Source organism: Daldinia caldariorum (genome assembly GCF_022478825.1).
Source record: "Daldinia caldariorum strain CBS 122874 unplaced genomic scaffold F4812scaffold_17, whole genome shotgun sequence".
NCBI classification, from domain to species: Eukaryota; Fungi; Ascomycota; class Sordariomycetes; order Xylariales; family Hypoxylaceae; genus Daldinia; species Daldinia caldariorum.
Window position 1 is genome coordinate 214,928 of NW_025953053.1, and position 22,234 is coordinate 237,161.

At 47.8% G+C, this 22,234-nt stretch overlaps 6 protein-coding genes across 6 annotated transcripts; 5 read left to right on the top strand and 1 right to left on the bottom strand.

The window, feature by feature from the left end:
• Positions 1-920: 920 nt before the first annotated feature.
• Positions 921-3,301, top strand: F4812DRAFT_440733 (uncharacterized protein). Its single transcript, XM_047935169.1, has 3 exons — positions 921-1,042; positions 1,148-2,134; positions 2,553-3,301. Exons 2-3 carry the CDS (start codon positions 1,399-1,401, stop codon positions 3,029-3,031), a joined length of 1,215 nt encoding a protein of 404 aa, XP_047787178.1. The 5' UTR covers positions 921-1,042; positions 1,148-1,398; the 3' UTR covers positions 3,032-3,301.
• Positions 3,302-4,659: 1,358 nt separating this feature from the next.
• On the top strand, positions 4,660-7,899 carry F4812DRAFT_142824 (uncharacterized protein). The gene has a single exon (XM_047929640.1). It carries the CDS (start codon positions 4,903-4,905, stop codon positions 7,747-7,749), a length of 2,847 nt encoding a protein of 948 aa, XP_047787179.1. The 5' UTR covers positions 4,660-4,902; the 3' UTR covers positions 7,750-7,899.
• A 591-nt stretch (positions 7,900-8,490) lies between these two features.
• On the top strand, positions 8,491-12,036 carry F4812DRAFT_142888 (uncharacterized protein). Its single transcript, XM_047929641.1, has one exon. The coding sequence runs from the start codon at positions 8,692-8,694 to the stop codon at positions 11,821-11,823; it is 3,132 nt and encodes a 1,043-aa protein (XP_047787180.1). The 5' UTR covers positions 8,491-8,691; the 3' UTR covers positions 11,824-12,036.
• Positions 12,037-12,887: 851 nt separating this feature from the next.
• Positions 12,888-15,140, top strand: F4812DRAFT_440746 (NAD(P)-binding protein). The gene is made up of 7 exons (XM_047935170.1): positions 12,888-13,262; positions 13,322-13,614; positions 13,697-13,912; positions 13,986-14,285; positions 14,384-14,755; positions 14,859-14,957; positions 15,008-15,140. The coding sequence occupies exons 2-6, from the start codon at positions 13,434-13,436 to the stop codon at positions 14,882-14,884; spliced, it is 1,095 nt and encodes a 364-aa protein (XP_047787181.1). The 5' UTR covers positions 12,888-13,262; positions 13,322-13,433; the 3' UTR covers positions 14,885-14,957; positions 15,008-15,140.
• A 261-nt stretch (positions 15,141-15,401) lies between these two features.
• Positions 15,402-17,156, top strand: F4812DRAFT_440759 (uncharacterized protein). Its single transcript, XM_047935171.1, has 5 exons — positions 15,402-15,663; positions 15,792-15,984; positions 16,069-16,315; positions 16,411-16,603; positions 16,661-17,156. The coding sequence occupies exons 1-5, from the start codon at positions 15,580-15,582 to the stop codon at positions 16,922-16,924; spliced, it is 981 nt and encodes a 326-aa protein (XP_047787182.1). The 5' UTR covers positions 15,402-15,579; the 3' UTR covers positions 16,925-17,156.
• Positions 17,157-17,230: 74 nt separating this feature from the next.
• F4812DRAFT_466764 (Piwi-domain-containing protein) lies at positions 17,231-20,147 on the bottom strand (the record flags this gene model as incomplete). Its single annotated transcript, XM_047938572.1, has 4 exons — positions 17,231-18,675; positions 18,733-18,971; positions 19,028-20,052; positions 20,113-20,147. The coding sequence occupies 4 exons, from the start codon at positions 20,145-20,147 to the stop codon at positions 17,236-17,238; spliced, it is 2,739 nt and encodes a 912-aa protein (XP_047787183.1). The 3' UTR covers positions 17,231-17,235.
• Positions 20,148-22,234: the final 2,087 nt, after the last annotated feature.

Here is a 22,234-nt window from a genome sequence, read left to right on the forward strand (position 1 = left end):
CATGTAAGTGTGCAAGTTTGCGTGCCTGCCATTTCAGATTCGTTCACCCCTCGCCGACTTGGTTGTGCATAGTATCGCCTTTTCTCCCACACTTTTTTTTTTCTTTTTTCATTCAATAACTTTTTTGCCTTGCACACAAATTTATTTTGGGTGAATTTCTAGGCATTCAATTTCTAGCAGATTTTTGTGCAAGTCAGACGCACCTTATTCCCAATCTCGTAACGATTCTTGCCAGTTCGTTTTGACCACCACACATTTACAAAAACGTACCTGGATAGATTGCTACCTATCGTTTTGATCGTTGCCTTTTAGTAAGTCTACAATCTAGAATTGTCAATTATTCTATCCTATCTCCGTCTGGAATATTACCAAAAAAAGCAGTTCCGTCGCCGTTATTCAAAAATACTAACATCCTGCTTAAGGTAGAACTTCACTTTATAGTCGTATCGCGTCGCAACAGCAATTATGTCTGAAAGACGTCATAGATACGTTTTATATCCCCAACCCGACAGGGTCCCGACACAGGCGTCAAGTATCCCAACTCCTGTGCCATCAGGGTGTCGGCGCGATGCCCGGAACCAGGGCAATCCGCCCATGACTTCACGGGGAGAATTCACAAGGGAGGTGAGAGGCAATCCTGCTAACATCTCGCCACGAAGAAGGTCAGTCGAAAGCTTTATTGACGCCTACATGTCCCCGGAGAGTGCCTCAATTCTAAAGACATGCCTCTTTAGTGAACATGTCCCGGCTCTTCACACTCAGCCAGAAGAGGATCCAAAAGAGACTTCCCAACTTCTTTCTCTTCAAGACCCGTCACCGTCACAGAAGTTGTCCTCTACAACAACTTCAAAGATTCCAACATCCCGAAATGTGACGGTCTCAGTGACAAATCAATCGGCCTTTGATGGAGATGTGGAAAGCCTAGCGGACGACTCACCAGAGCCTTCAAAGCGTAATGTTAGCCCCTCAAATACTACCAGAGTCTTAAGAACAGGGGCAAGGAAACAGGAATCTGTCAGACATAATGACACGGGTCATGAAGGTATGTCATATTATTCACACTTCATTAACACTCACTATGCAGCAACCCCTTTATCCATATATTCCAATCAATGAATCCCAGCTAACATTTATTGTGAAATTTTAGATGTACAAGGAGAACATGTAAATAGACCAAGTGAAGGACGTGTTGGGAATAGAGCTGCAGGACCTGTTAGCCCTATTAGCCCTGCGGTTAGAGATCATGCTGCTGAGATACGGGCCATTGTCAGTCCTGGGTATCTTGGCGCCCCGGTACCTGACGATGACGTTAGCATTAACCCTCCTGATCGTAGACGCTTTGGACGTTACGGAAGGTTTGATTCTACAAATCTTAGTGACTACCGGCGACGCCCCGATATGCCTCATGCCACTCCTAGCTCTCATACTGCTGGTAGCTCTCATATTGCTGGGGCCTCTCATGTTGCTGGTGGTGGCTCTCAGGTCGCCGGTAGCCCCTATTCCGGCAACATCATCACCACCACCAACCAGATGAACGTCACGATCAACGAGAATTCCCACAATTCTCGTTCTACTGGGGATTCCCAACAAAAAGCTATGGCGGGTCCTACCCAGGCAGCTCCACGTTTTCAAACTAGACTTCAAAAAGAGCCACCTTTCCCACCTCCCAACTTCCCACCTCCACCTCCTCCTTCCAGACATCATTCCAGCACACAAAATCTCAAGGGAATCAAAAATCGCCACGCAAAAGCTACATTAACTTCCAGCAGGACCACTGAGGACTTACTTGCATTAGCAGAAGAACTAGCAGCGAAGTGCGCTCTTCATTCCCAACAGGAAACATCGTCGGCTGGTGTGATGCCTGCGGGGGAATCGGTACCTGAACCACGATTGGCGGCAAGCACGGTGCGATTCCCTTCATTCGGAGATAGTAGCTCGGTTTACGACTCGTCTTCTGTTTACTCTCTAAGTTCGCACGAGGAAGCTGAACTGCTAGGTCTTATCCAGAACAACGACGACGGTCCTCATTTGCCTCAAGTGACGGCGCAGACCATGGACAATCATCTCCAGAAAGAAGGCTCCTTCTCGGGACAGTCCGATGAAATGGACGCCTGCAGCTCTTCTGGCTACAATGGTACGTTATCTAATCTTTTTTTTTTTTTCTTTTTTCCTTTTTGGAGGGTTATCGGATGAACAATCTGACAGTAAATAGATCGTAGCCTAGAGCACCAGTCCTCGGAGGGCCCGTCTACCAAGCAATCGCTCCCCGAGCACCCGCCCTCAGAGCACTCGCACAAGGGACAAGGCGGCGATAAAAAGGGTAAATCGGTTCAAACTGCTTCGCAGCTTTTTTCTGGTAAGTAATAAATTGTCTCCGCACCCCCAAAAAACCATTTTGTTTCGCAAGCTTATGCAATCGACCTGCAGAATCTCCTCTTGCCCATCGCGGAACAATCGTGGATCGATTTACTATCCGCCACACTCATAGTAAGGCTACGATATATTTTTTATGCACACTCTTGAGGTTTTTCGCTAACTTTTAAAACTTATAGCCACGCCCCAAAGCGTGATGGACGCGACTTCGGAGCTCAAGCGTATGGTTGAAGGCTATTCATCGGATACCCAGCCTAATACCCCTCTGATTGACCGCTTCCAGAGAACCCGTCATCGCCAGGTACAGCTGCAGGTCGATTCTGAGGACTCGGATCCCGAAGACCTTCCCAAGGCTCCGGTGATCAACCGTCCCCAGTCTCGCCGAGTTCGTCGTGGCAATGAACAGATCCACCCGTCCTCGATTGTTGCCGCAAGCACGCCTACTCGTGCTCTGACCAACGAGAATATCCGAGCCCTCATCCGTGAGGAGATGGCCCGATTCCAGAATGACGACTACACCGGACGAGTTAGTCGGCCCGCTGCTTTGGCTGCAATGCAGCATAGCCTATATCAGCAGCCCCTACGAACCGAGGCCGGATTACGAACTTTTATCCGACACCAGGTTGTTTTACGTGCTCCTGGAATTTCTGCGTTTTAGAGCACCGCGGAACTCCATGCGCACAATACTACGGCTGAGGATCGAATCTTCGATGAGCTTATGCACGCCATCGATGTCCAACAAAACACTAGCCAACAGGCAGGCATGCTGCAGGATGACCCCTTCTATCACGCTCCGAACCAGGGTCTCTTCTATTCGGCCCCAAGCCCTCCTCATGCTGTGGTTCAAGGGCATGCGCAGGGATATGCGCAGGGACATGCACAGGGACAGTTACAGTGGCAGGTGCAGCACCAGCACCAGCACCAGCACCAGCACCAGCACCAGCACCAGCCCGCACCCATGCCCGCGCCCATGCCCGCGCCCGAGCCAGAGGTCGCCCCCCTGTTTCCGGCTCCTTTGCCAACCCCTCCGGAGCCCACGCCCCGCGTGTCCTCCGCTCTTAGCTCGACGGGAAGCCGTCCATCTCGCGCCGGCTCACACCCCGCCAGCAGCAACGTCTCCGCAAATCCCATGTGGATCAACACCACTGGGGACGAGCACGTGGTGGTGCGACCCGCTCCGGGCCCGTTCCTCTACTCGCCCGTAGACCCGGAGGAGCAGAAGCGCCGGGACGAGGAGAGGCGCGTCCAGCGCCAGCAGCGCGAGAAGGAGCGCGCGCAGAAGAAGGAACAGAAGGCCAAGAGCAAGGCCGGCCAGAGAGCGGAGAAGCAGGTCCGCAAGTCGAGCTCCCAGCAGTCCGACTCGACCAGCTCGGCCGCCGCCACCCTCCGACCCGCGGCCAGCTTCTCGGGCTCTCTGCGCCGCGCCTTCCAGGCGCTGAAGAAGTCCTCGACTGCCGCCCCTACCCTCCCCACGGCGGACGAAGGCGAGGGCGATGAGGAGGAAGAGGAGGAGAAGCGTCGTCACTAAAGGTGGCGATGGCGATAGGGAGAAGGGGGGATAGGGGCCCAGGAGTAGAGTAAATCCTCCTGAGGCGATGGATAAATGAAGGATAATAAGAAGGGATGATACCGTTTGTTTTCTTGCGAAAAAAAAGAGTTAAAAAAAAAAAGAATCGGGGACCGTCATGTAACTAATCGCCAAGGATTCCGCGCTGGTAAAAGTCGGCAGCATAGAGTAATCCCTTTGCCTTTTCCGTTGTTTTTAAGTAATGGACGCTCGCATCGATGATTTACAGCTTTGCGCTCTTCGCTATGCCAGATTCCAGATAGGTGCAGGTGCCTTTATTAATTGATTTCCGCGTGCTTTCTCTAGAAAGAAGTTTATCCTATTCAGACAGTTCTGATCGTAAGTAAGCTATGGAACCGTAAATAGCTTCAGGGGTATTTATGTGACTGTCTGTGGCATCGACAAGACCCATGAATGGTAGGGCTAGTATAACCATAAAAGCCCATCATTATAAGGTTATACTCTAATACGTATAAATAATTGATGCAGATACGCTCGAACTGTTCCTCTAACCTAGAGTTGTGTAGGGTTCCATTTATTCTAATTACCTATGTGAACTGGGACAGCCGTCGATTAGGTTGCGTATAAAGCCGGGAAGCTTCAGCATTGGGCTAAGACATAATGTTATACGGATAGCTTCCGAAACGTTGCCTGCCTATAACCTATACTACTTAGCTCGCAACTACCTAATGATAAGGAGGAAAACAACGGGAAAATTGAAATACCTAAGTCATAGCTAATATACCCGTAATGGTGTTGTTATCTTGGTGGGGTGTCGCGAGCTTAACCACCCCTTGCAAGTCATACTGGAACCTTCCCCGATTGGTCAGGTCTTGTCCAAGATCGTGGGGTTATTGGAGGTTCCCGAATGATCAACACCAGCCTCCTTTATACTTAAACTCCCCTTCTCTTCTTCTTTCCCTACTCTTTCATCCGTTATACGGTAAATCGCATCGGACGAAATGGAGTACGAGAAGGGAGGGCTTCCTCCGTATAGTGCCGTGGCCAGACCAGATTGGCGCAGGCGCAAGTCTGTACGGCGTTCTCGGGCTATTAAGCTCTTCGCTTTAACCTGTCTCGCATTCATCGTTTATGCGCAATGGAGGCAGATAGACGGTCACCCAAAGGGTCGTTTAGTATCCCAACTATCGATAGAAAAGCTGAGCGAAGACTTGAAAACTTGCGCTAAGCTGCGCTCTAAGCCACAGGATCCCGTGGGCCTGGGCCGTGAGCGAAACGCGCGTTATATTGATGGGCATAAACCTACTTTGATCAAGAATGCGACCATTTGGGTTGGGGAGCCCGCCGACGGAACTACTGATGAGGATGCTCGCGCTGGAAAGGGATTTTCGTGGATTAATGCCGACCTTCTATTGGAATATGGTCTTATCAAGGAAGTCCGGAAAGATATTGATGCTAGTTCGCTCCCGCCGGATACTTTGGTATGGGACGCTAAAGGTCGTCAACTCACGAGTGGTATTATCGACATGCACAGCCACGCCGGCGTCGATAGTCTACCGGAGTTAGTTGGAAACGATGATACAAATGAGATGGGCTCCAATATAACCCCATACATCCGTTCTATTGATGGTATCAATATCTTCGATCATCACATCCAGGTCATTAAGTCTGGAGGAGTAACGACAAGCTTAATATTGCCTGGCTCTAGCAACAACATCGGCGGCGAAGCCTTCGTTATCAAGCACGCAGTTGGCAAGCCTGACGGTCGCAATGAGACCTCGATAAATGACTTATTGGCCGACCCTGATCGTTCTTGGAGATACATCAAGATGGCGTGCGGCGAGAATTCTAAGCGAACGTACGGTAAAGTTGGCGAACACGGTCCTACTAGTCGGCTTGGTGAGTCTTGGGAATTCCGACACGCTTTCGAGCAGGCTGCAAAGCAGGTCCAAGCTCAAAATGACTGGTGTACTTTGGCCGAGTCTGTCGGTATTGAACAGATGGACAATTATCTACCGCAAGATTTGGAGTGGGAGACATTAGCTGCTGTGCTTCGTGGACAAGTTCATGTCAATACCCATTGCTACACTGTCCCAGATCTAGAAGCATTTGTGGACCATACCAACGAGTTCAAGTTCCCAGTTCGCGCATTTCACCATGCTCACCAGACATTCCTTGTTCCGGAGATTTTAAAACGTGCATACGGCGACACGCCGCCTGCATCAGCCCTGTTTGCCGATAACATGTGGTACAAGGCCGAATCCTACATTGGGTCCGAATATGCTGGTAAAGTCCTGTATGACAACGGACTAACCCCGATTTACGTGAGCGACAACCCAGTTCTGAATGCACAACATGTTGTCTTCGAGGCTGCGAAGGCATTCGGATATGGACTGCCTTATCATGCTGCATTAGCTTCGGTCACGACAGCGCCGGCTGAGCGACTGGGTCTTGGACAGCGAATAGGCAAAGTTAAGCCCGGGTTCGATGCTGATATTGTTGTATGGGACAGTGACCCATTGAGTGTTGGAGCTGCACCGGTTCAAGTTTGGATAGACGGAACAGCACAATTTGACAATCCTGTCGAGTTGAAAAAGCCATTTGCTACCCCTCGTAACTCCGAGCTGGAAGTTCCTATCGCTACAGAAGAATCAGTTATTGCAGGCGATGTAATATTTACGGGAATCTCCAAATCATTTTTGCCGTCTCCACGGAGTAACTCCAACAGCAATAATTTGTCAGTCGTAATATCACAGGGCAAGATTGGATGTATTGGAGACTGCGTAGCTGAGCTCGAGTCGGCTTCAAAATCGGGAGTTAGAATCATCAATCTCAAAAACGGTCATCTAACAAAGCCGTTCACGGTATTCGGTTCTCTGCTAGGACTGAACGGTATTGACGCCGAATCGGATACTGATAATGGAGGCAGTCCAGAGATCTTCAGCCGAGGCATCGATGGGCTCGCGTTTGGAACTAAGAAATTATATTACGCGCATAAATACGGTGTAACCAGAGCCATCTCGGCACCCAAATACTCGGGACAAGCTACCCACCAGGGCACCAGCGTGGGTTTCCGCACTGTTGCTAAGCACGCCCTCGATGAGGATGCCATATTTGCCGATGACGTAGCGGTGCATTATACGTTGGATCTAACCGCAAAGCGTGGCAGCATCTCAATCTCGAATGCTGTCAATGCATTACGCCACAAGCTTCTCGAAGCTATTGGTGCAAATTCGACCACTACAGACCCTTATACCGAAGCATCCTTTTTGAGTAAAGTCGTTGACGGTTCTCTGCCATTAGCCATTACGGTTCATAGTGCTGATGTTATCGCTACACTATTAAAGGTAAAACGGTCTGTGGATAATGCTATTGCTTCATCTCGAGGTAGTGGTAGCATTTCTCTTGTCATCATTGGCGGTGCCGAGTCTTTCCTGCTAGCGGATGAGTTGGCAGCAGCCAATGTCGGTGTTGTCCTCAGTCCTCTGCTCTCATACCGTACCACTTGGGATCAGAGGCGAGCATTAACTGGTGCGCCTCTAACAAATGGTACTGCGGTCGACAAGCTTGTCGAGGCCGGAGTTCGCGTAGCTATTAGCATCAATGAGGACTGGCTAGTGCGTGATGTAGGTTTACTCGCTGGTATTGCATATAGAAATAGTCAGGGGGGGCTCAGTGAGGAAGAAGCGCTGGATCTGGTCTCGGATAATGTGTATGAGCTGCTGGGACTGAAGGGGAGCGATGATTCTAGGGAGTTTGTTGTGTTCGAGGGCAGTCCTCTGGAGATTGGGGTTCGGGTTCGAGCAGTGGGAGGTGGTGTAGGAAATGAGGTTACGTTGTTTATGTAGTATAGCGTGGTGTAACTATATTGATTTGTCATGTTTCTTTCTATTGCTAATTTCTCCCCGAGTCTTGAGACTACGTTTTCATCTGTTCCTAGTTCTGTTAAAGGTTAAGTTAAGTAAGTACAGAATAGACTTGAGACAAGTTTCACATGTAAACAAGGCGTAAGGTTTGATATCTTATCTAATCTATAGACTTTATGGTACTAACTAGGTCGTGCCTACCTGCATATGGTAAGGTAAACACATTCCTGCTGAAGTGTACCTACCCAACAAAGCTGCACAAAAATAGGTCGTACAGGGCAGTTGCCAGTACCTAAGGTACCTAAGGTACCTATGTACGAAGTACGTAGTACCTGAGGTAGACTAGGGAGACCCCGCAAAAAACGAAAGCGCACAGAGAGAACGGCGCATAGACCACAAAGAACCCCTGTAAGTTTTCACCGCAAGTGGGTAATCACCTTCTTTCCTTTTTTTTTTTTTTTCTTCACCTTGACGCGACCGAATGTCACACATCACCAATTTTGTAACGCGTACCCCAATTAATCTCGCATTTGCTCTTTAGGCAGACCTTCTCCCTTTCTTTGCCTCGCCGTCGTATTTGAAGAGGGGAATTACCCACTTCTCTTGGCGCCTGTGAATACCGCGGTTTGTGTCTTTTTGCAATGAAGTCACATTTTATCTAAGGACGGTTTTGCAGCAATTCGACGCTTTGACGCTTTGACACTTCGACACTTCGCACGTTTATTGCATTTGGTGGTGCCGTGCAGCACCGCGCTCTCCTTCTACATCTCAATACGCCCGTTTGCCTCTTTTGTCCGAGATTATAGCGTCGCCGAAAAAGAGTCTACACTTTTGTTTTCCTTTCATATCATATCGATAATTACCTAAATATATTCTACTTGGTACCTCGCATAGCCTTTCACCAATGGAAAAATGTACTAAATCATGGGAAATCAACTGAGTACTGAAGCCAAAACTGAATTTGACGGTGCAGAAGCAGAACGAGAACGAGAACGAGATACAGATTCGTCGCCCTCTAATCTTTCTCACCCGCCGTTCGCTCCTCAATCCCCGGAAATTGTCTTCTCTAGTCAAGTTGCCCCATCCGGAAACCGCCTACCGCCTAGCCCGACTCACCAACGAAATAATACTCAATCAGACATAGCCATGTCTAGCTCACCTGCCGCCACGTCGTCAAGGCCAGGTGCCAGGGTCGAAATACCTGAATCTCCAGAGTATAAACAACAGACGTCAACACCAGTCCCTGGAGCAAACAAGTCTAGAAAGCGAAGACGTTTAAACCGTCCCAATCTGATATCACTGTCTAGTTTGGTCGATTCCGATGATGGAGAGGATAATGGGGCCGGTGTCAACGGTTCCTCGCCAGCTTCCGAGGGATTTTCCCTCAGTGTACGCAAGAAGCGTAAGATGAAGAATGAGATGCGCCGGCAGAAAGTATCGTTGCAAGCTTCTCCTGATTTAGGCAATCTCGAAATCCCAACCGATCCTATAGAGTCTGTCGAAGCCGACGAAATCCAAGAGACTCAGCAAGAATCTGCGCTTAATTTGCGCCCTATCGATACTGCGACTGTCGAGTCCACGCCGTCGAGCACCTCACTACCCAAGAAAAGAAAGACACGGGGTTCAGCTAGCAAGGAAACAAAGAAACAAAAGCGCACCAGTAATGGAAATGCCGGAGTAGATTCGACAACTTCATTCAGCGGTCTTGCAGAGAGTCTCTATGCTGGCCGCAGAAAGAATAAGAAGGCCCTTGAAGTCATTGAGGATGACTCTGTAGATACCAGTACCTCGGAAACGTCGGAACATCCCAGGCAAAAATACATGGCACATATTTCTTCCGTCCCTGGTTTAAATATGAATGGCACCGATCTAAACTCAGGGCGAGCGGCGCAACTTCGTGAAAAATCCGACGAGGCGGAGATGGAACAATCTGAAAAGAGTTCCTCTAGTGCTAATCTACCACCAAACAGTACCCAACAAGACAACCAGAATCAAGTTGTTGTTCATCAGAGTGGAAGAGGTGAAGATTCAGAATCTTACGGAGCGAGCGATGATAGAGAACAACAAGGAAGCAACAATGCTAGCAATTCAATTCCCCAAACTGTGGCCAAAGTCGATACTATTAAGGGTAAACACCAACCAGATGCTGATAGGCCACTTCGACCTAAGCAAGGCTCAGCGCGAAAACGCGTGGTTAAACCGACATTCTTTGAACGTGAGGCGGACGGCCATACTAATGGTTTGGCCAGACCTTCTTCCTCTTCTACCACAGGCAAGAAACAAGCAAAACTTTCTTCTATGCTCCAAGGACACGACGCTGATAGTCCCACACCGAATAAAACGCCGTCCAAACATCGCACTCCTCAAAAGACGAGGCAGGCTCATGAATTGGTTACTGGCCAGTTCAGCGAATTCGAGCTTCGTAATATTACACAGGCGGTTGAGCGTTGGAGAGATGATCATAACTTGACCCAGTCCGAAGTGAACGACCTCATCCAAGGCAACCCCCGGGAAGTCAAATCTCAAGAGTTTTGGGGTCGTATTGTTGCAACTTGTCCGAATCGCCGGCGCCAGAAAGTCATAAATCAGTGCCGTCGAAAGTTCCACAACTTCGTTGCCCGTGGTTCATGGACCCCTGAGCAGCATGACGAATTGAAGCAGATGTGGGAGATACACGGAAGTAAATATGCTGTAATAGGGAAGCTTATCAATCGACACCCCGAAGATGTACGAGATCGCATACGGAACTACGTCGTGTGCGGCGAGAATCGTCGAGTTGACCCATGGACTTATGAGGAAGAGGAGAAACTTCGCTCAATAATAATCGAGGCCGTCAAAACAATTCAGGAGCGTCGTCAAGAGGGGCATATAGTATCGGATGAGTCTGATGAGGACTTAATTGACTGGCAAAGGGTTAGCGAATTGATGAATCGAACACGGAGCCGACTCCAGTGTATACAGAAATGGAAGCTTATGCAGAAGCAAGTGCAAGACGGTGTCGCAGGAATAGATGGTGGCGAGGCCCTTCCCGTCCCCCAAATCATCGAGAAGGCTCGTGGTGAAGCAGCTGCAATGTCCAGCCAAGATCGGTATAATATTGTCAAGGCTATCCGAGCTTTTGATATCAACGCGGACAGCCGGATTCCATGGACCAAGGTTAGGACGAAACAGCTGCGTAATCGTTGGTCGCGCCCTACAATTATCTTGGTCTGGTATCGCTTAAAGCACACCGTTCCTGACCATGCTATCATGACCGTACCGGAGATTATCAAGCAGCTTAGTATAAAATACCACGAGACCAAAGAGCTCAGCTTCCCGAGTGACGAAGACTACGATCAGGATGCCGAGTACAGCGAAATCGAGCGCAAGGTCAACAAGATTCTAACGAATGCCCAACGTACACCAAAAACCCCAAACACAGTTGTTAAAACCGACGACGAGGATGAGGATGAGGATGAGGATGAGGATGAGGATGAGGATGCGGATGAGGGCGAGAATGAGGGCGAGGATGAGAGCGAGGATGATGACGAAATTGCGGAAAAGGATAAGGGCAGTAGTGCAAGTGAGGAGAGCCGCCAAGACGATGCACAAAGCGATGAAGAGATTCAGCAGAATGAGACGGAACAGGATGATACGGAGGATCAGAGCAGCAAAGTTAACAAAGCTGGAGGCCAACGCGCAGCGGACAGTGACGATGAGAATGGCTCTACTGACAAGTCGGGAGATGAAGGGCTTCCGAACCAAATTGAGACGGGTCACAAATCTAATGATGACACCGGCCTGAAAGGCAATGTGGAAGAAGACGAAAACTCCGATCGCGAATCCCCAATCGATACTCCCTTTCTCTCGAAGGCCAGATCACAGAGGTCTTCCAAGAGCCGGAAGCGTTATAGCTCATCGAGCAAAACTGCGACTTCTCGAACTCCAGTTCCCAGCAAACGTAGAGTTGCCAAGAGCGCGGACAAAGCCAGCGTTAAGAAATCTGGCCCAGTTGAAGAAGAGTTGAGTAGTGATACAAACGCGAGCGAAGTGGAAAGTATTCCAGCACGTTTGTAGTGTTGACTACGAATATATCACGAATCCTGTTGCTTCCTATGATCTCGGAAGGACCTAGTTTGGTCAAGTTATCATTGGTATTCCATTCTATGAACGCCGGATTATTTCGTGATTATTTCTGGACCCAGCACTTCCCCGATTCGAAATCTTCGGCCATCGTTACGACAATATGGCAAAGCCCAAATCCTTATGTCAGCAAGCAATGAATAATGCATTGCATTTATAATTCCTTGTTCTAGTTATTGCTCGAGCTTATCATGATCGCAATACAGAATAGGCAGATTCTCGATTTAGGGTCGGGTGTTCTTTGACGTCGTTACAGACGGTATTCGGCTCATTGTTCTAGTGAAATTAAGCAATCCAATTATTTGCGAGTTCTGCATGCTGGAGAAGATAATCACTAGGACGAAGAGCGCGAGAATAATGGATGGCCACAATACCCATTTATTGTATGTTTATGTATGTATATACCTACCTAGGTCTTAGTAACGCCAGACGAGCTTGCAGGTGGACGAGACATCGGACTCGGACTTTTACGAGGAAGCCTATTCTACAGCCACAGGCTAAAACACGAATACGATCGCCCCACGTGGCTTCTTGTACATATGAAGTAATACAATTCTCTTGCGAATTGACAGGGAAACAAAAAGTCCCGGGGTACCTAACAACCTCTTTTCGCTACGGGTTAAGATATTACATCACATAGTTAGGCCGGGTGCGGCGGATGTGACAATAAATACCGATCGGTCCTCTAAGATACAGCCCCTTGGTTACTAGGTATATTTAGCAGCCGCTAGATTATGATTTCCCGTAACTATTGCAGTATTAAAGAAAGGGGCCTTCCGAAAAGAGGTGGCTTCCGAAAAGAGGCGGCTTTCGAAAAGAAGCGGCTTTTGAAGGGAAGTGCGGATGTCCTAACCCACACTCCCTGGGATGTAACTAAGAAAACATTTCTTCAGCGACGATACACCCAATCAAAACGCTTCAAGGCTTAAAGTGTTGCACACCGACAAACAGGTAGACGAGACGAGACGAGACGAGATGAGACATGCTGATTTGCAATGAATATAACCACAAGGGCGTAGATAATCCACGAAATTTAGTCAATTATATTATTGACATATAGGTAGAGTCGGCTTTACTTTTCTTCAATTTAACGGACTGATAATTGTGCCGGTTGATAATCGCCACCTAAACCTTGGGTGCCCTGACTCTATCTAATTAATAATCATACCTCCTAAAAGGCTCACGAGATTCATTCTCTGCCCCGCAATGTCCATACGAAGGTGATAATAACTAACGGGATTAGGTTTGAAACCCGTCGGAGAAGGGTTATACATGGTAGGTATTTCAGGCAAGGAAAACACAGAACTAATGCTGAACGATGGAGTTGGAGTAAAGGAGTAAAGGCGCTATATCCACTCGCATCCTAATAACAGGTTCTTACACCCTTAACATTCAACGTATGTACTTAGACTTACCTATATAATCGTTCTAGTAGCCCACAGGTTGCCTTAGGTACCTCATTTACATCGCCTACATCACCTACGATAACTCCAGCCATCACTTCAACATCTCGAGATTTTATTCTTTACAAGTCCCTTTACACAATGGCTCGCAAAAATCACACGTTTTACTTCGCTGAACGACCCGTGGGCGAAATTGTCCCGGGACGAACTTTTAACTATGTAGAGGCCGATGCGCCTACCGCCGAGGAGCTTAAAGATGGCCAAGTCCTCGTGGAAACTCTCTACTTGTCCCTAGATCCTGCTATGCGCGGCTGGCTACAGGGTTAGTTATACATTCTCCATATCATGCTTTTCAAATATTTTATATCGAATCTGACAGAAACGATTGGGCTCACATTCTCTAGAATTCCGGTCTTACATGCCACCAGTTGCCATTGGGGATAGGATGCGGGGAGATATCGTTGGCAGAGTCCTCGCAAGCAAAAGCTCTAAGGCGAAAGAAGGCGACTTGGTCTATAGCTTCGCCGGATGGACCGAGATGCTCATTCTTGATGAATCAAACATCAACGTCCTCAAATTACCACCTGGCGCGAAGCCTACCCATGCCCTAGGAGTACTTGGTACGTTAACTTTCGTCACTGCATTACGTACCTAGGCACGAATGTAACGGCTAACGCATCGCACACAAAATAGGCTTGACTGGATTGACAGCCTATTTTGGCCTTTCCAAAATCGGCCAACCGAAGCCTGGCGACACTGTTGTCGTCTCAGGGGCTGCGGGTGCGGTGGGATCCGTCGCCGGACAACTAGCCAGAATCATGGGCGCTAAGCACATCGTCGGCATCGCGGGTTCGGAAGAGAAGTGCAAGCTCTTAACGGAGGAGCTCGGCTTCGATGCCGCTATCAACTACAAGTCGCCGACCTTCCGTGAGGATTTCTCCAAAGCTGTACCTGATTATATCAATGTCTTTTTTGATAATGTGGGCGGCGAGGGTAAGTTTACTTTTCCACACCTATGATTTTGTCAAAAAGAGAGAGAAAATAAAAGCATGAAAATAAAACTTTAATGGCTAACCTACCTCTTATGACAGTTCTCGAAACGGCACTCCATCTGGCAGCACCATTCTCGCGTTTCGTAATGTGTGGTAGCATCAGCGGCTACAACAAGTTCGCCGAGGGAACTGATGGTATACCCGAGATAGCAGGTGTCCGCAACCTGTACCGAGTAATCACCCATCGTGTCCGTATGGAAGGTTTCATCTTCACAGACTTCTTGCAGGAAGTCCCGGAGGCGCGAGCGCAACTGGCGCAGTGGCTTGCCGAGGGTGAGATCAAGGCCAAGGAGACGATTGTCAAGGGCGGCTTGAAGGTCGCAGATACTGCGATAAACCAGTTATTTACTGGTGGAAATACCGGTAAGCTCATCGTCGAGGTTAAGCCGTACGAAGAGGTAAGTAACTCCTCTAATTTTGTTAACTATATGAACTTTACTGATAGGAACTAGTGAACAAAAGAAGTGAATCTACACGATATGCGATGAGAAGTTAGAAATCCTAGTAATGCTACCTGTTATTAATCAATGCTTCCAATAATCTGTTTCGCCGTGCTTATCCTTTGCTTGAATTACGCGTGGCTTATTCCGAAAACTGCTCTATAGTCAATTTTCTATTTTGTTAATAAAAGCCAACACGAGTACATAATTTTACCTAACTTACACCATTGCACAACATGCTAACACAGTGTGAGCTTTAACGCAGAGCCAGTTTGAATCAACTGGTGTGAAACAGCGGCGGAGAGCCTCTCATCATGAGGAGCATAAAATGAAACAAAAATTATTTGCTAACTATTATATCACTTCGTAGTAAGGTCAAAGGTATTTAATCCGTATCACGACATTACTTCTAGTGCCATGTGGCCCGAAGGGGATAGGTTGAGATACTATTCCTTTCCGGGTAAATAGCTCTTTATTGCTGCTATAGTCTAGTCGGCAGCACGTCCCGCCGTGACGATCTGCCGAGTCCTCGTCTAAATATAATCTCTGCTGCGGTATAGAGATAGACCGAAAGATCGAGACACCCCATCCAATCGCACAAGAACCTAATATGAATGCGTTATTGGATGTACGGGACTTCCAAGCCGAGATAAGAATGCCGTGCCGTGATGTCGCCGTATATAGAGATCACAAATAACATATAAGTTTGTTTTCATGTGAGTATAGTTTGATGAAGTTTCAGCTCTATAGAGCGGAGAGCTTCTATAGTCAATTTTGTTAGAAATTATTGGAATTATGAAGCTCCACGGCTCCCTGGCCGCGGTAGCGGCGGCAGTGACCACGTTCTTTGAAGTTGCGCAGGCACACTGTTATATCTATGTAAGTAATAACGAAGTGGAAGCAGCATGCCATTAACCTCGATGCTCATTTCTACTCGACATTGTAATAATTACCAGTGAATTTGGAGTGCCTAACGTCAAGATTCTAATGCTCTCATTTGCCTCTAGTCCGTCTATGTCAACGGTGTCGATAGCGGCACCTTCTCGGGGATCCGCACGCCAGCGTACAATGGACCGCCGCCGTACGGCTTCGCCAACGGCCCTGTTAAAGACCTCGACAGCATTGACTTGCGATGCAACGTGATGGGCGATCGCCAAGTGCCTCACACGATCCAAGTAACACCGGGCGATAACCTTACGAGTTAGTATTCAAAACCCTTTACTTCAGAAACAGGCACTGCTATATAAAGAGATGATAATATTAATGAAATATACATGCTTGTAGTGGAGTGGCATCACGACGCACGCACGTCTACTGACGACATCATCGCGTCCTCACATCACGGCCCTGCGATGGTGTATATCAGCCCCGACCCACCAACCGAGAACTCGTTCGTCAAGATCTGGGAGGAAGGAAAATTCGCTCAAGGGGAGGGCCCAAGGGCACCCGGGAAATGGGCCACTACCGCTGACATTGCCGGCAACGGAGGCAAGATGAACGTGAGAATCCCCAAGGGCTTGAAAGCTGGCTTGTGAGTACCTATCTAATAAACGCACTTCCCTTAAATTCCATTCTATTCACCTTACGTTAGGCTAGGTAGATGTTTGCTAATCAGTTGGTACCTAGCTACCTTATCCGGGCTGAGATGGTTGGGCTCCACGAGGCGGAAGTTAGCTACAAGAAGAACCCCATTCGCGGGGCCCAGTTCTACCCAAATTGTATTCAGATAGAAGTCCTGGGCGACGGTGATGTCAGCCTACCTGAAGGCGTCAGTTTCCCAGGGGCTTATAAGTGGGACGACCCCGGTATTATCTACGATGTATGTTTAACCCCTCTATCCTCCCCCTTTCTTGGCTTATATTGTTGACAACCCCAGGTCTACTGTTCGACGAAGACTACTACCACCGCCCCCTGCACCACAACTTACCAGGTCCCGGGTCCGACCGTATGGTCCGGTGCGTGGCCCGATACGCCGTCGGTTGAACTTGGTGCTATGACTGGGGTTACAAAGGTTACGAGCTGGAATACATGGATCTCAAAGTCGGTCGTCACATCGGCGTCAGCCGGAAAGGTCTTGGGTACCTCTACTTATCAGGCTCAGTGGTCATCTACCTACCATGCGCCTACGCCAACTGCATAGACGATATGGGGAGATAGTTGATGGATTAGGTATTCACGTTTGAGAGTTTCAGGGGTCATGCAAAATGGTAAAATTGCCATTGATAAATCCAAACTATTCATGAGATAAGTGAGAATGTAAATGTACATTAGGTACCTCGCATTGCTCAGGTTAATGCCATTTGTATCGTGATACCTGCCCATCTTTAAGGAACTAGTTACAGACACATATAGGTACCTGTTAGATTATGCCAACTCTAACTAACCCTTAGCTCTCTCTGATTAGACTTCGCGTCCAAACAAACAAGCGACTATGGCCAATGTTATCCAGACTCAGATATAAAACATAGTATCTCTAATATTAGCATGAAGCCTTATCCCGGAATCAGATGGGGTATCACGCTGATCGTGAACTTCCCCTTCCCACTCACCCGGATTGTCAAACAACCGGTCGAGATAGCAGCGCGCCCGCTCGCACGCTATGTCCGCGTAGTACGCGGGAGTGCACACGCTAACCGGCATCGTGGCGCGGCCGAACATGTAGCATAGCCCTTGCGTCAGGCCCTCGAGCTCCCCGGCGGCGTTGCGCATCTTGCCGAATATCTCGTCATGCACCACGAAGTAATGGATCGGGCGCGCGGTCCCCTTTATCGCGTGGTGCGGCTGCAGGTAGAAATCCCAGTGCCGCGCCTCCGTCACGCCGCGGTCGACGACGGTCCCCGGGCCAGGGTTGGACGGCGCGGCGCCGGATGCGTAGAACCGCGTGTGGTGGCGCTTTGCGACGATGATTACGGTAAGGAGCGGGGGCCTCTGCTTGTAGGCTGGGATGCTGTTGCACGCTTCTTTCAACAGAGGGAGCTCGTTATCAACGACGGTGTTATATTGGCCTTCTGATACGCCGTCGCGATAGACTATGATGTTCCTCGGGTAGACTTTGCTGGTCTTTTTCCAAAGCTCAAGCCGCGACCTGAGCATATCTGCGAGTCTCGATACCATTTCCTGTCGGGCCTGTGTCTGTCGCCGAATCACGGCCGGCCATTGGCCCATAGAGGAGTCGATTGTCGCAACGACGGCAGCGATGCTAGGTGCATTTTTGTCGGACGAAGGTGATGGGTGGGTGACGTCGATGCCCACTATCATAGTCTCATTGAAGTTGAGCGAGGAAAAGTCCTGGAATCGGACGCGTTGGTTGTTCCCGCCGAGCTTTAGATTGAGCTTCATACAGACGTTGGCCAGGTATTGATCAGGAAACTTGGTTTTGCGTAGCTTACCACCGTCAATGCAAATCGTCGTAATGCCGGCGTGGAGATCGCCAATCCTCTTGATGGAGTTGTAAAATGGCGCCGGAGCCTTTTTAGGCAAGACGACGAGGAGCCAGTTCAACTTATTTGCTACAGGGGCATGAAAAATCCGCGGGATGTCTTTTACGTCTTGAATGGTAATCGTAGAGTCCGCGCCCAGTTCCACCGGCTCTGTGTATCTAATTCCAACCCCCATGGCAGCACTTTTGAACATGTTTTCCAGATCATTGCGTTCTCTACTCCCCTTGAACTGGTTTTGCCCTTGACTGTCTCCCATGACCACATACGACCATCTTCCCATTGCGAAGGTCGTGGTGAATTGTACATTTCGAAGATTCCAGGATCTGTTATGTTCGTTTAACCTGGTACTTCCGTTCCGGTAAAAGACACTTGCTGCTTGCAAAATACGGGCAGGAACTGTTATTAGGCTTGGCAGAGCATGTTCCTGTGGAAATCGGATATTGAAACGGCCCTACATTCGTTATCAGTGAAATGTTGAGAAATCTAGGGGTGAAATGTATTGCGTTACCAAAGTTGGGTTTCTGCCTCTAAGTCCAACTGATGTCAGTCCAGTCCCTTGAATATTCGTCGTATCTCTCAAGGGGCCACCAGTGCAAAAGTCAATCATGCTCTGCGATTGATCGGGTGTTAATTTGGTCCTCGCAACCTTTCCGGGCAATACCGTGCAGACATCAGGAACGAGGTATGTGGGGTTCTCTGACGTCCCGACGTTGATGACCGGCCCCTGAATTGGGCTTATATTATATCCTAAAGATATTAGCCTGTATACGTCCAAACATGGCAAGTAAGGCTAGGATTCTTACTTTCTCTGAAGTAGTCATAGACACTCATATAAGCTCCTTTTGACTCCATCCAGAATCTCACTTCCTTAGAGTCAGCGCCGAGTCGACCTACTATCGGCCGATGTTCCAGATTCTGTCCATCTCTTGTCGTAGCAAGGCCCCGAATTGTCCTAATTCTAGAAGCAGCGTGTCGGTCCTTGCTGGTTCTATTAAGGTGATCTACTTGCACTCTAAGCCCGTTCAGAAAGAATGCTAGACGAAGATCTGACAGTGCTACCTTCTCTCGGTATTCCCTTATCAAATCGTTGAGTTTAATGGGTTTATAGAATGTTGCGCGGCAGACATTCACGTTTAGAAGGAAACGGGAAGTAATCCATCTGACACTCGTGAAGTAGCCCATTATCACCTCTAAACCACCGCCGAGGTCACGCCTGTCCCTGGAATTTCCAATGGGGAAAAGCTTCTTTGACCCGGAAGTAGCAAGGCTATCTGTGATCTCTGAGTAGTGATTGAATAGAATATTCAAAGCTTGTACTATGTCCATTTTGATATCGTCGATTGTTGAGATATCGGTGGAGTTGGCATATTCAGTAAGGTCAGATACGGAGAGGACCTTCTCGAACTTAAGCGTGACGGTATACTGCTTTGCGCCCATGCGTGGTTGAGCTTCGTCCTCGGCACGATACACGATCTCGCAAGAGTCACCGGGCAATTCAATCTTATTTAGTGATAGAAGGATAGACCTAAAATCAGTAATGATGCCCCGTGCATCTTGAACCGTAGATAGCGACTGAAGGAATAATTTGATAACCTGAATGTTTCTTCGTCGGTTACATTCTGGGCTAATTGCGATATTATATCGGTACAACTCCAGGTCCCCTACGCTCATTGCAACATAGTTAGTCCAGAGCGTAACTGACGCGCCCTTTCCATAGTGTGGGCGTGATGGGAATTTTTGACACTGCTTCTTAGCGTTGAGGTCTTTGACAATTGAATCTTCGTCATTCTCGAACTTTGTATCACGGGTCGCTTTGGGCCATTGAGATCTGTAAACACTTAGATTAGGCCAAGAACACATAATAACATCACATGAATTTGGGGCTTACTGGTTAGCTGTTTGATGTTGGCTATGTCGAGACATGTTCGGAAAATGAATGATACGATTTACGTTTAAGCAGAGCTGCTTGGGAGGACACGAACTAGTTGACGATTTCCAAAAAAGGCCAACTTGACTACTACCCAGCGGGGATGAAATGCTTAGGAATAGATGCGACAAGAAGATGAAGAATCCCATTAGAAAGCTACAAAAGAACCTACAAGAGGGAGAAGTACAGGAAGAAGAGGACATGGACTAGCAATTTATAACCTGAAAAGCTGAGGTTAGCAATCTTACATTATGAAAACTGACACATGTTGCATACGTGAGTTGGATATACCAAATGCAGTTTGATCTTAAGACAGGAATAAATGATATGTGATGCCATAAAGCCACAAATAGGTAATGAAAACACCAAAGTTCGTATAAGGTACCTTTAGTACCTACCCAGGTAGGTATGAGAGGTACCTAAGGTAGAGGTCAGCTTGCTCGCAAAAGGTAGCAAACGGCCAGGAAGAGATTTATGCCGTTAATAAATGTATTATACAGTGTAGATACCAGAGACTTACAATACAGTACATTGGGTTGAACTTATAACGTCGGGATTTCAATCTTCGTGTGAATAGCTACTGCTAACCTTTTACTATTATCATCGCGCTGTCTTATGGCCACCTCGCCGTTTCTGATTTCTCAACCACCGTTTATGGCGTTTTCTTTCTCGTCTCGCCTTCTCTCGCGCCGTTTCCTCTTGTTCCTCTTTCCTCGCCTTTCTAGATTCCTCAGTCCGCTCCGCTATGTCGTTTAGATCAGCCCAACCATGCGGAAGGCCGTGACGTTTGAGCATTTCGGCCTTTAGCTCGGGGTCCATTCTCAATAGCTTATTATAGATGCTCAACCTCTCCGGGTTTATAGCGGAAATCCTCTCTTCGAGGATCTCGAATATCTCATTGAAATCTTCAAATGGCTCTTCAGGCTCTTGCTGTAGCTCATAGAACCTAGAGACGATGGTAAGCTCTTGAGAGTTCACCAGCTCCCGATCTCTCATTAAGGCCGCTTGTTCTCTGGTTCTGCGCTCCTTTTCAGCGACTAGCATGTTCAACTCATCGTCGGATAGACTCTTAGGGTCTATGCGATCTCGCCGTATTGCGACGTCCATGCTTATGCATATATAGGATGCTAGATGCTGCGAGCTTGCTGTGTTTTGGTTGTCTAATCGTTTAGTAGGAGTTGGCTGTGCTGTTGAAGCTTCGCCCGGATGGGGTTTATCGTCTCGTCGCAACTAGTTTAGGTACCTTAGGTTAGGTAGGTAGACAGGAAAAGTGTAAAACAATTATGACGATCCTATGATAGTTCTGATAGTAGGTTAAAAAAGGTAATTATCCAAGTTTCATCCTTCAGACATGAGTTGCTTGAGCAAAGACAGGTAGGTACGGTAGCTAATAGAAAATTTGCAGGCATCAAAATTGTGTTATCAATAACACATTAATAAACATACATTAACAAACATTAGGTACCTACTTACACTTTTCCTTCTTTGTTACTTGGTGTTTGCCCCTGATTATTTCTATGACGACTGGATATCAAACAGAGGAGTGGGCAATAATAAATGATCAATTCTCTATCGGGACACAGCGAATACAGTGTCAAGGTGTGTAGTATTATGACCGTGATAGCGCTTATTCTTCTCCCTTCTCTCTTTTCTCTAGTCGTCCCTATCCCTCTTCTTATATCTAAAGCATCTCACCACCTCTCGGACCTCCGTAAACCCTGATCTCACAGCTATCTCTCGGTCAAAGTCTGACCATCAAAACTGTTAAATTCCATTAATCCGAAAATTTAGTTACTTTCCTCTGGATACCTGGTACCTGTTATGTGATCCTTACCTTTTATGTGATATGCACTGGTTTAGATGTTCACCTCTTTAGTCTAAACCTAAAGAATACAGGCAAAAATACTCTGGGCGCTCATTTTGTATGTACTTATGTGACTCCCATTTGACTTGTTATATGGTTAATCTCGTAATAGTAAGTGCAAACTGCGCCGGTAATCCTTGAATAATTATACCGCAATCCTATTGCATCTTAAAACGTATTTTCTGTAGTTTAGATGTAGGTACGCTATGATTGGTCATT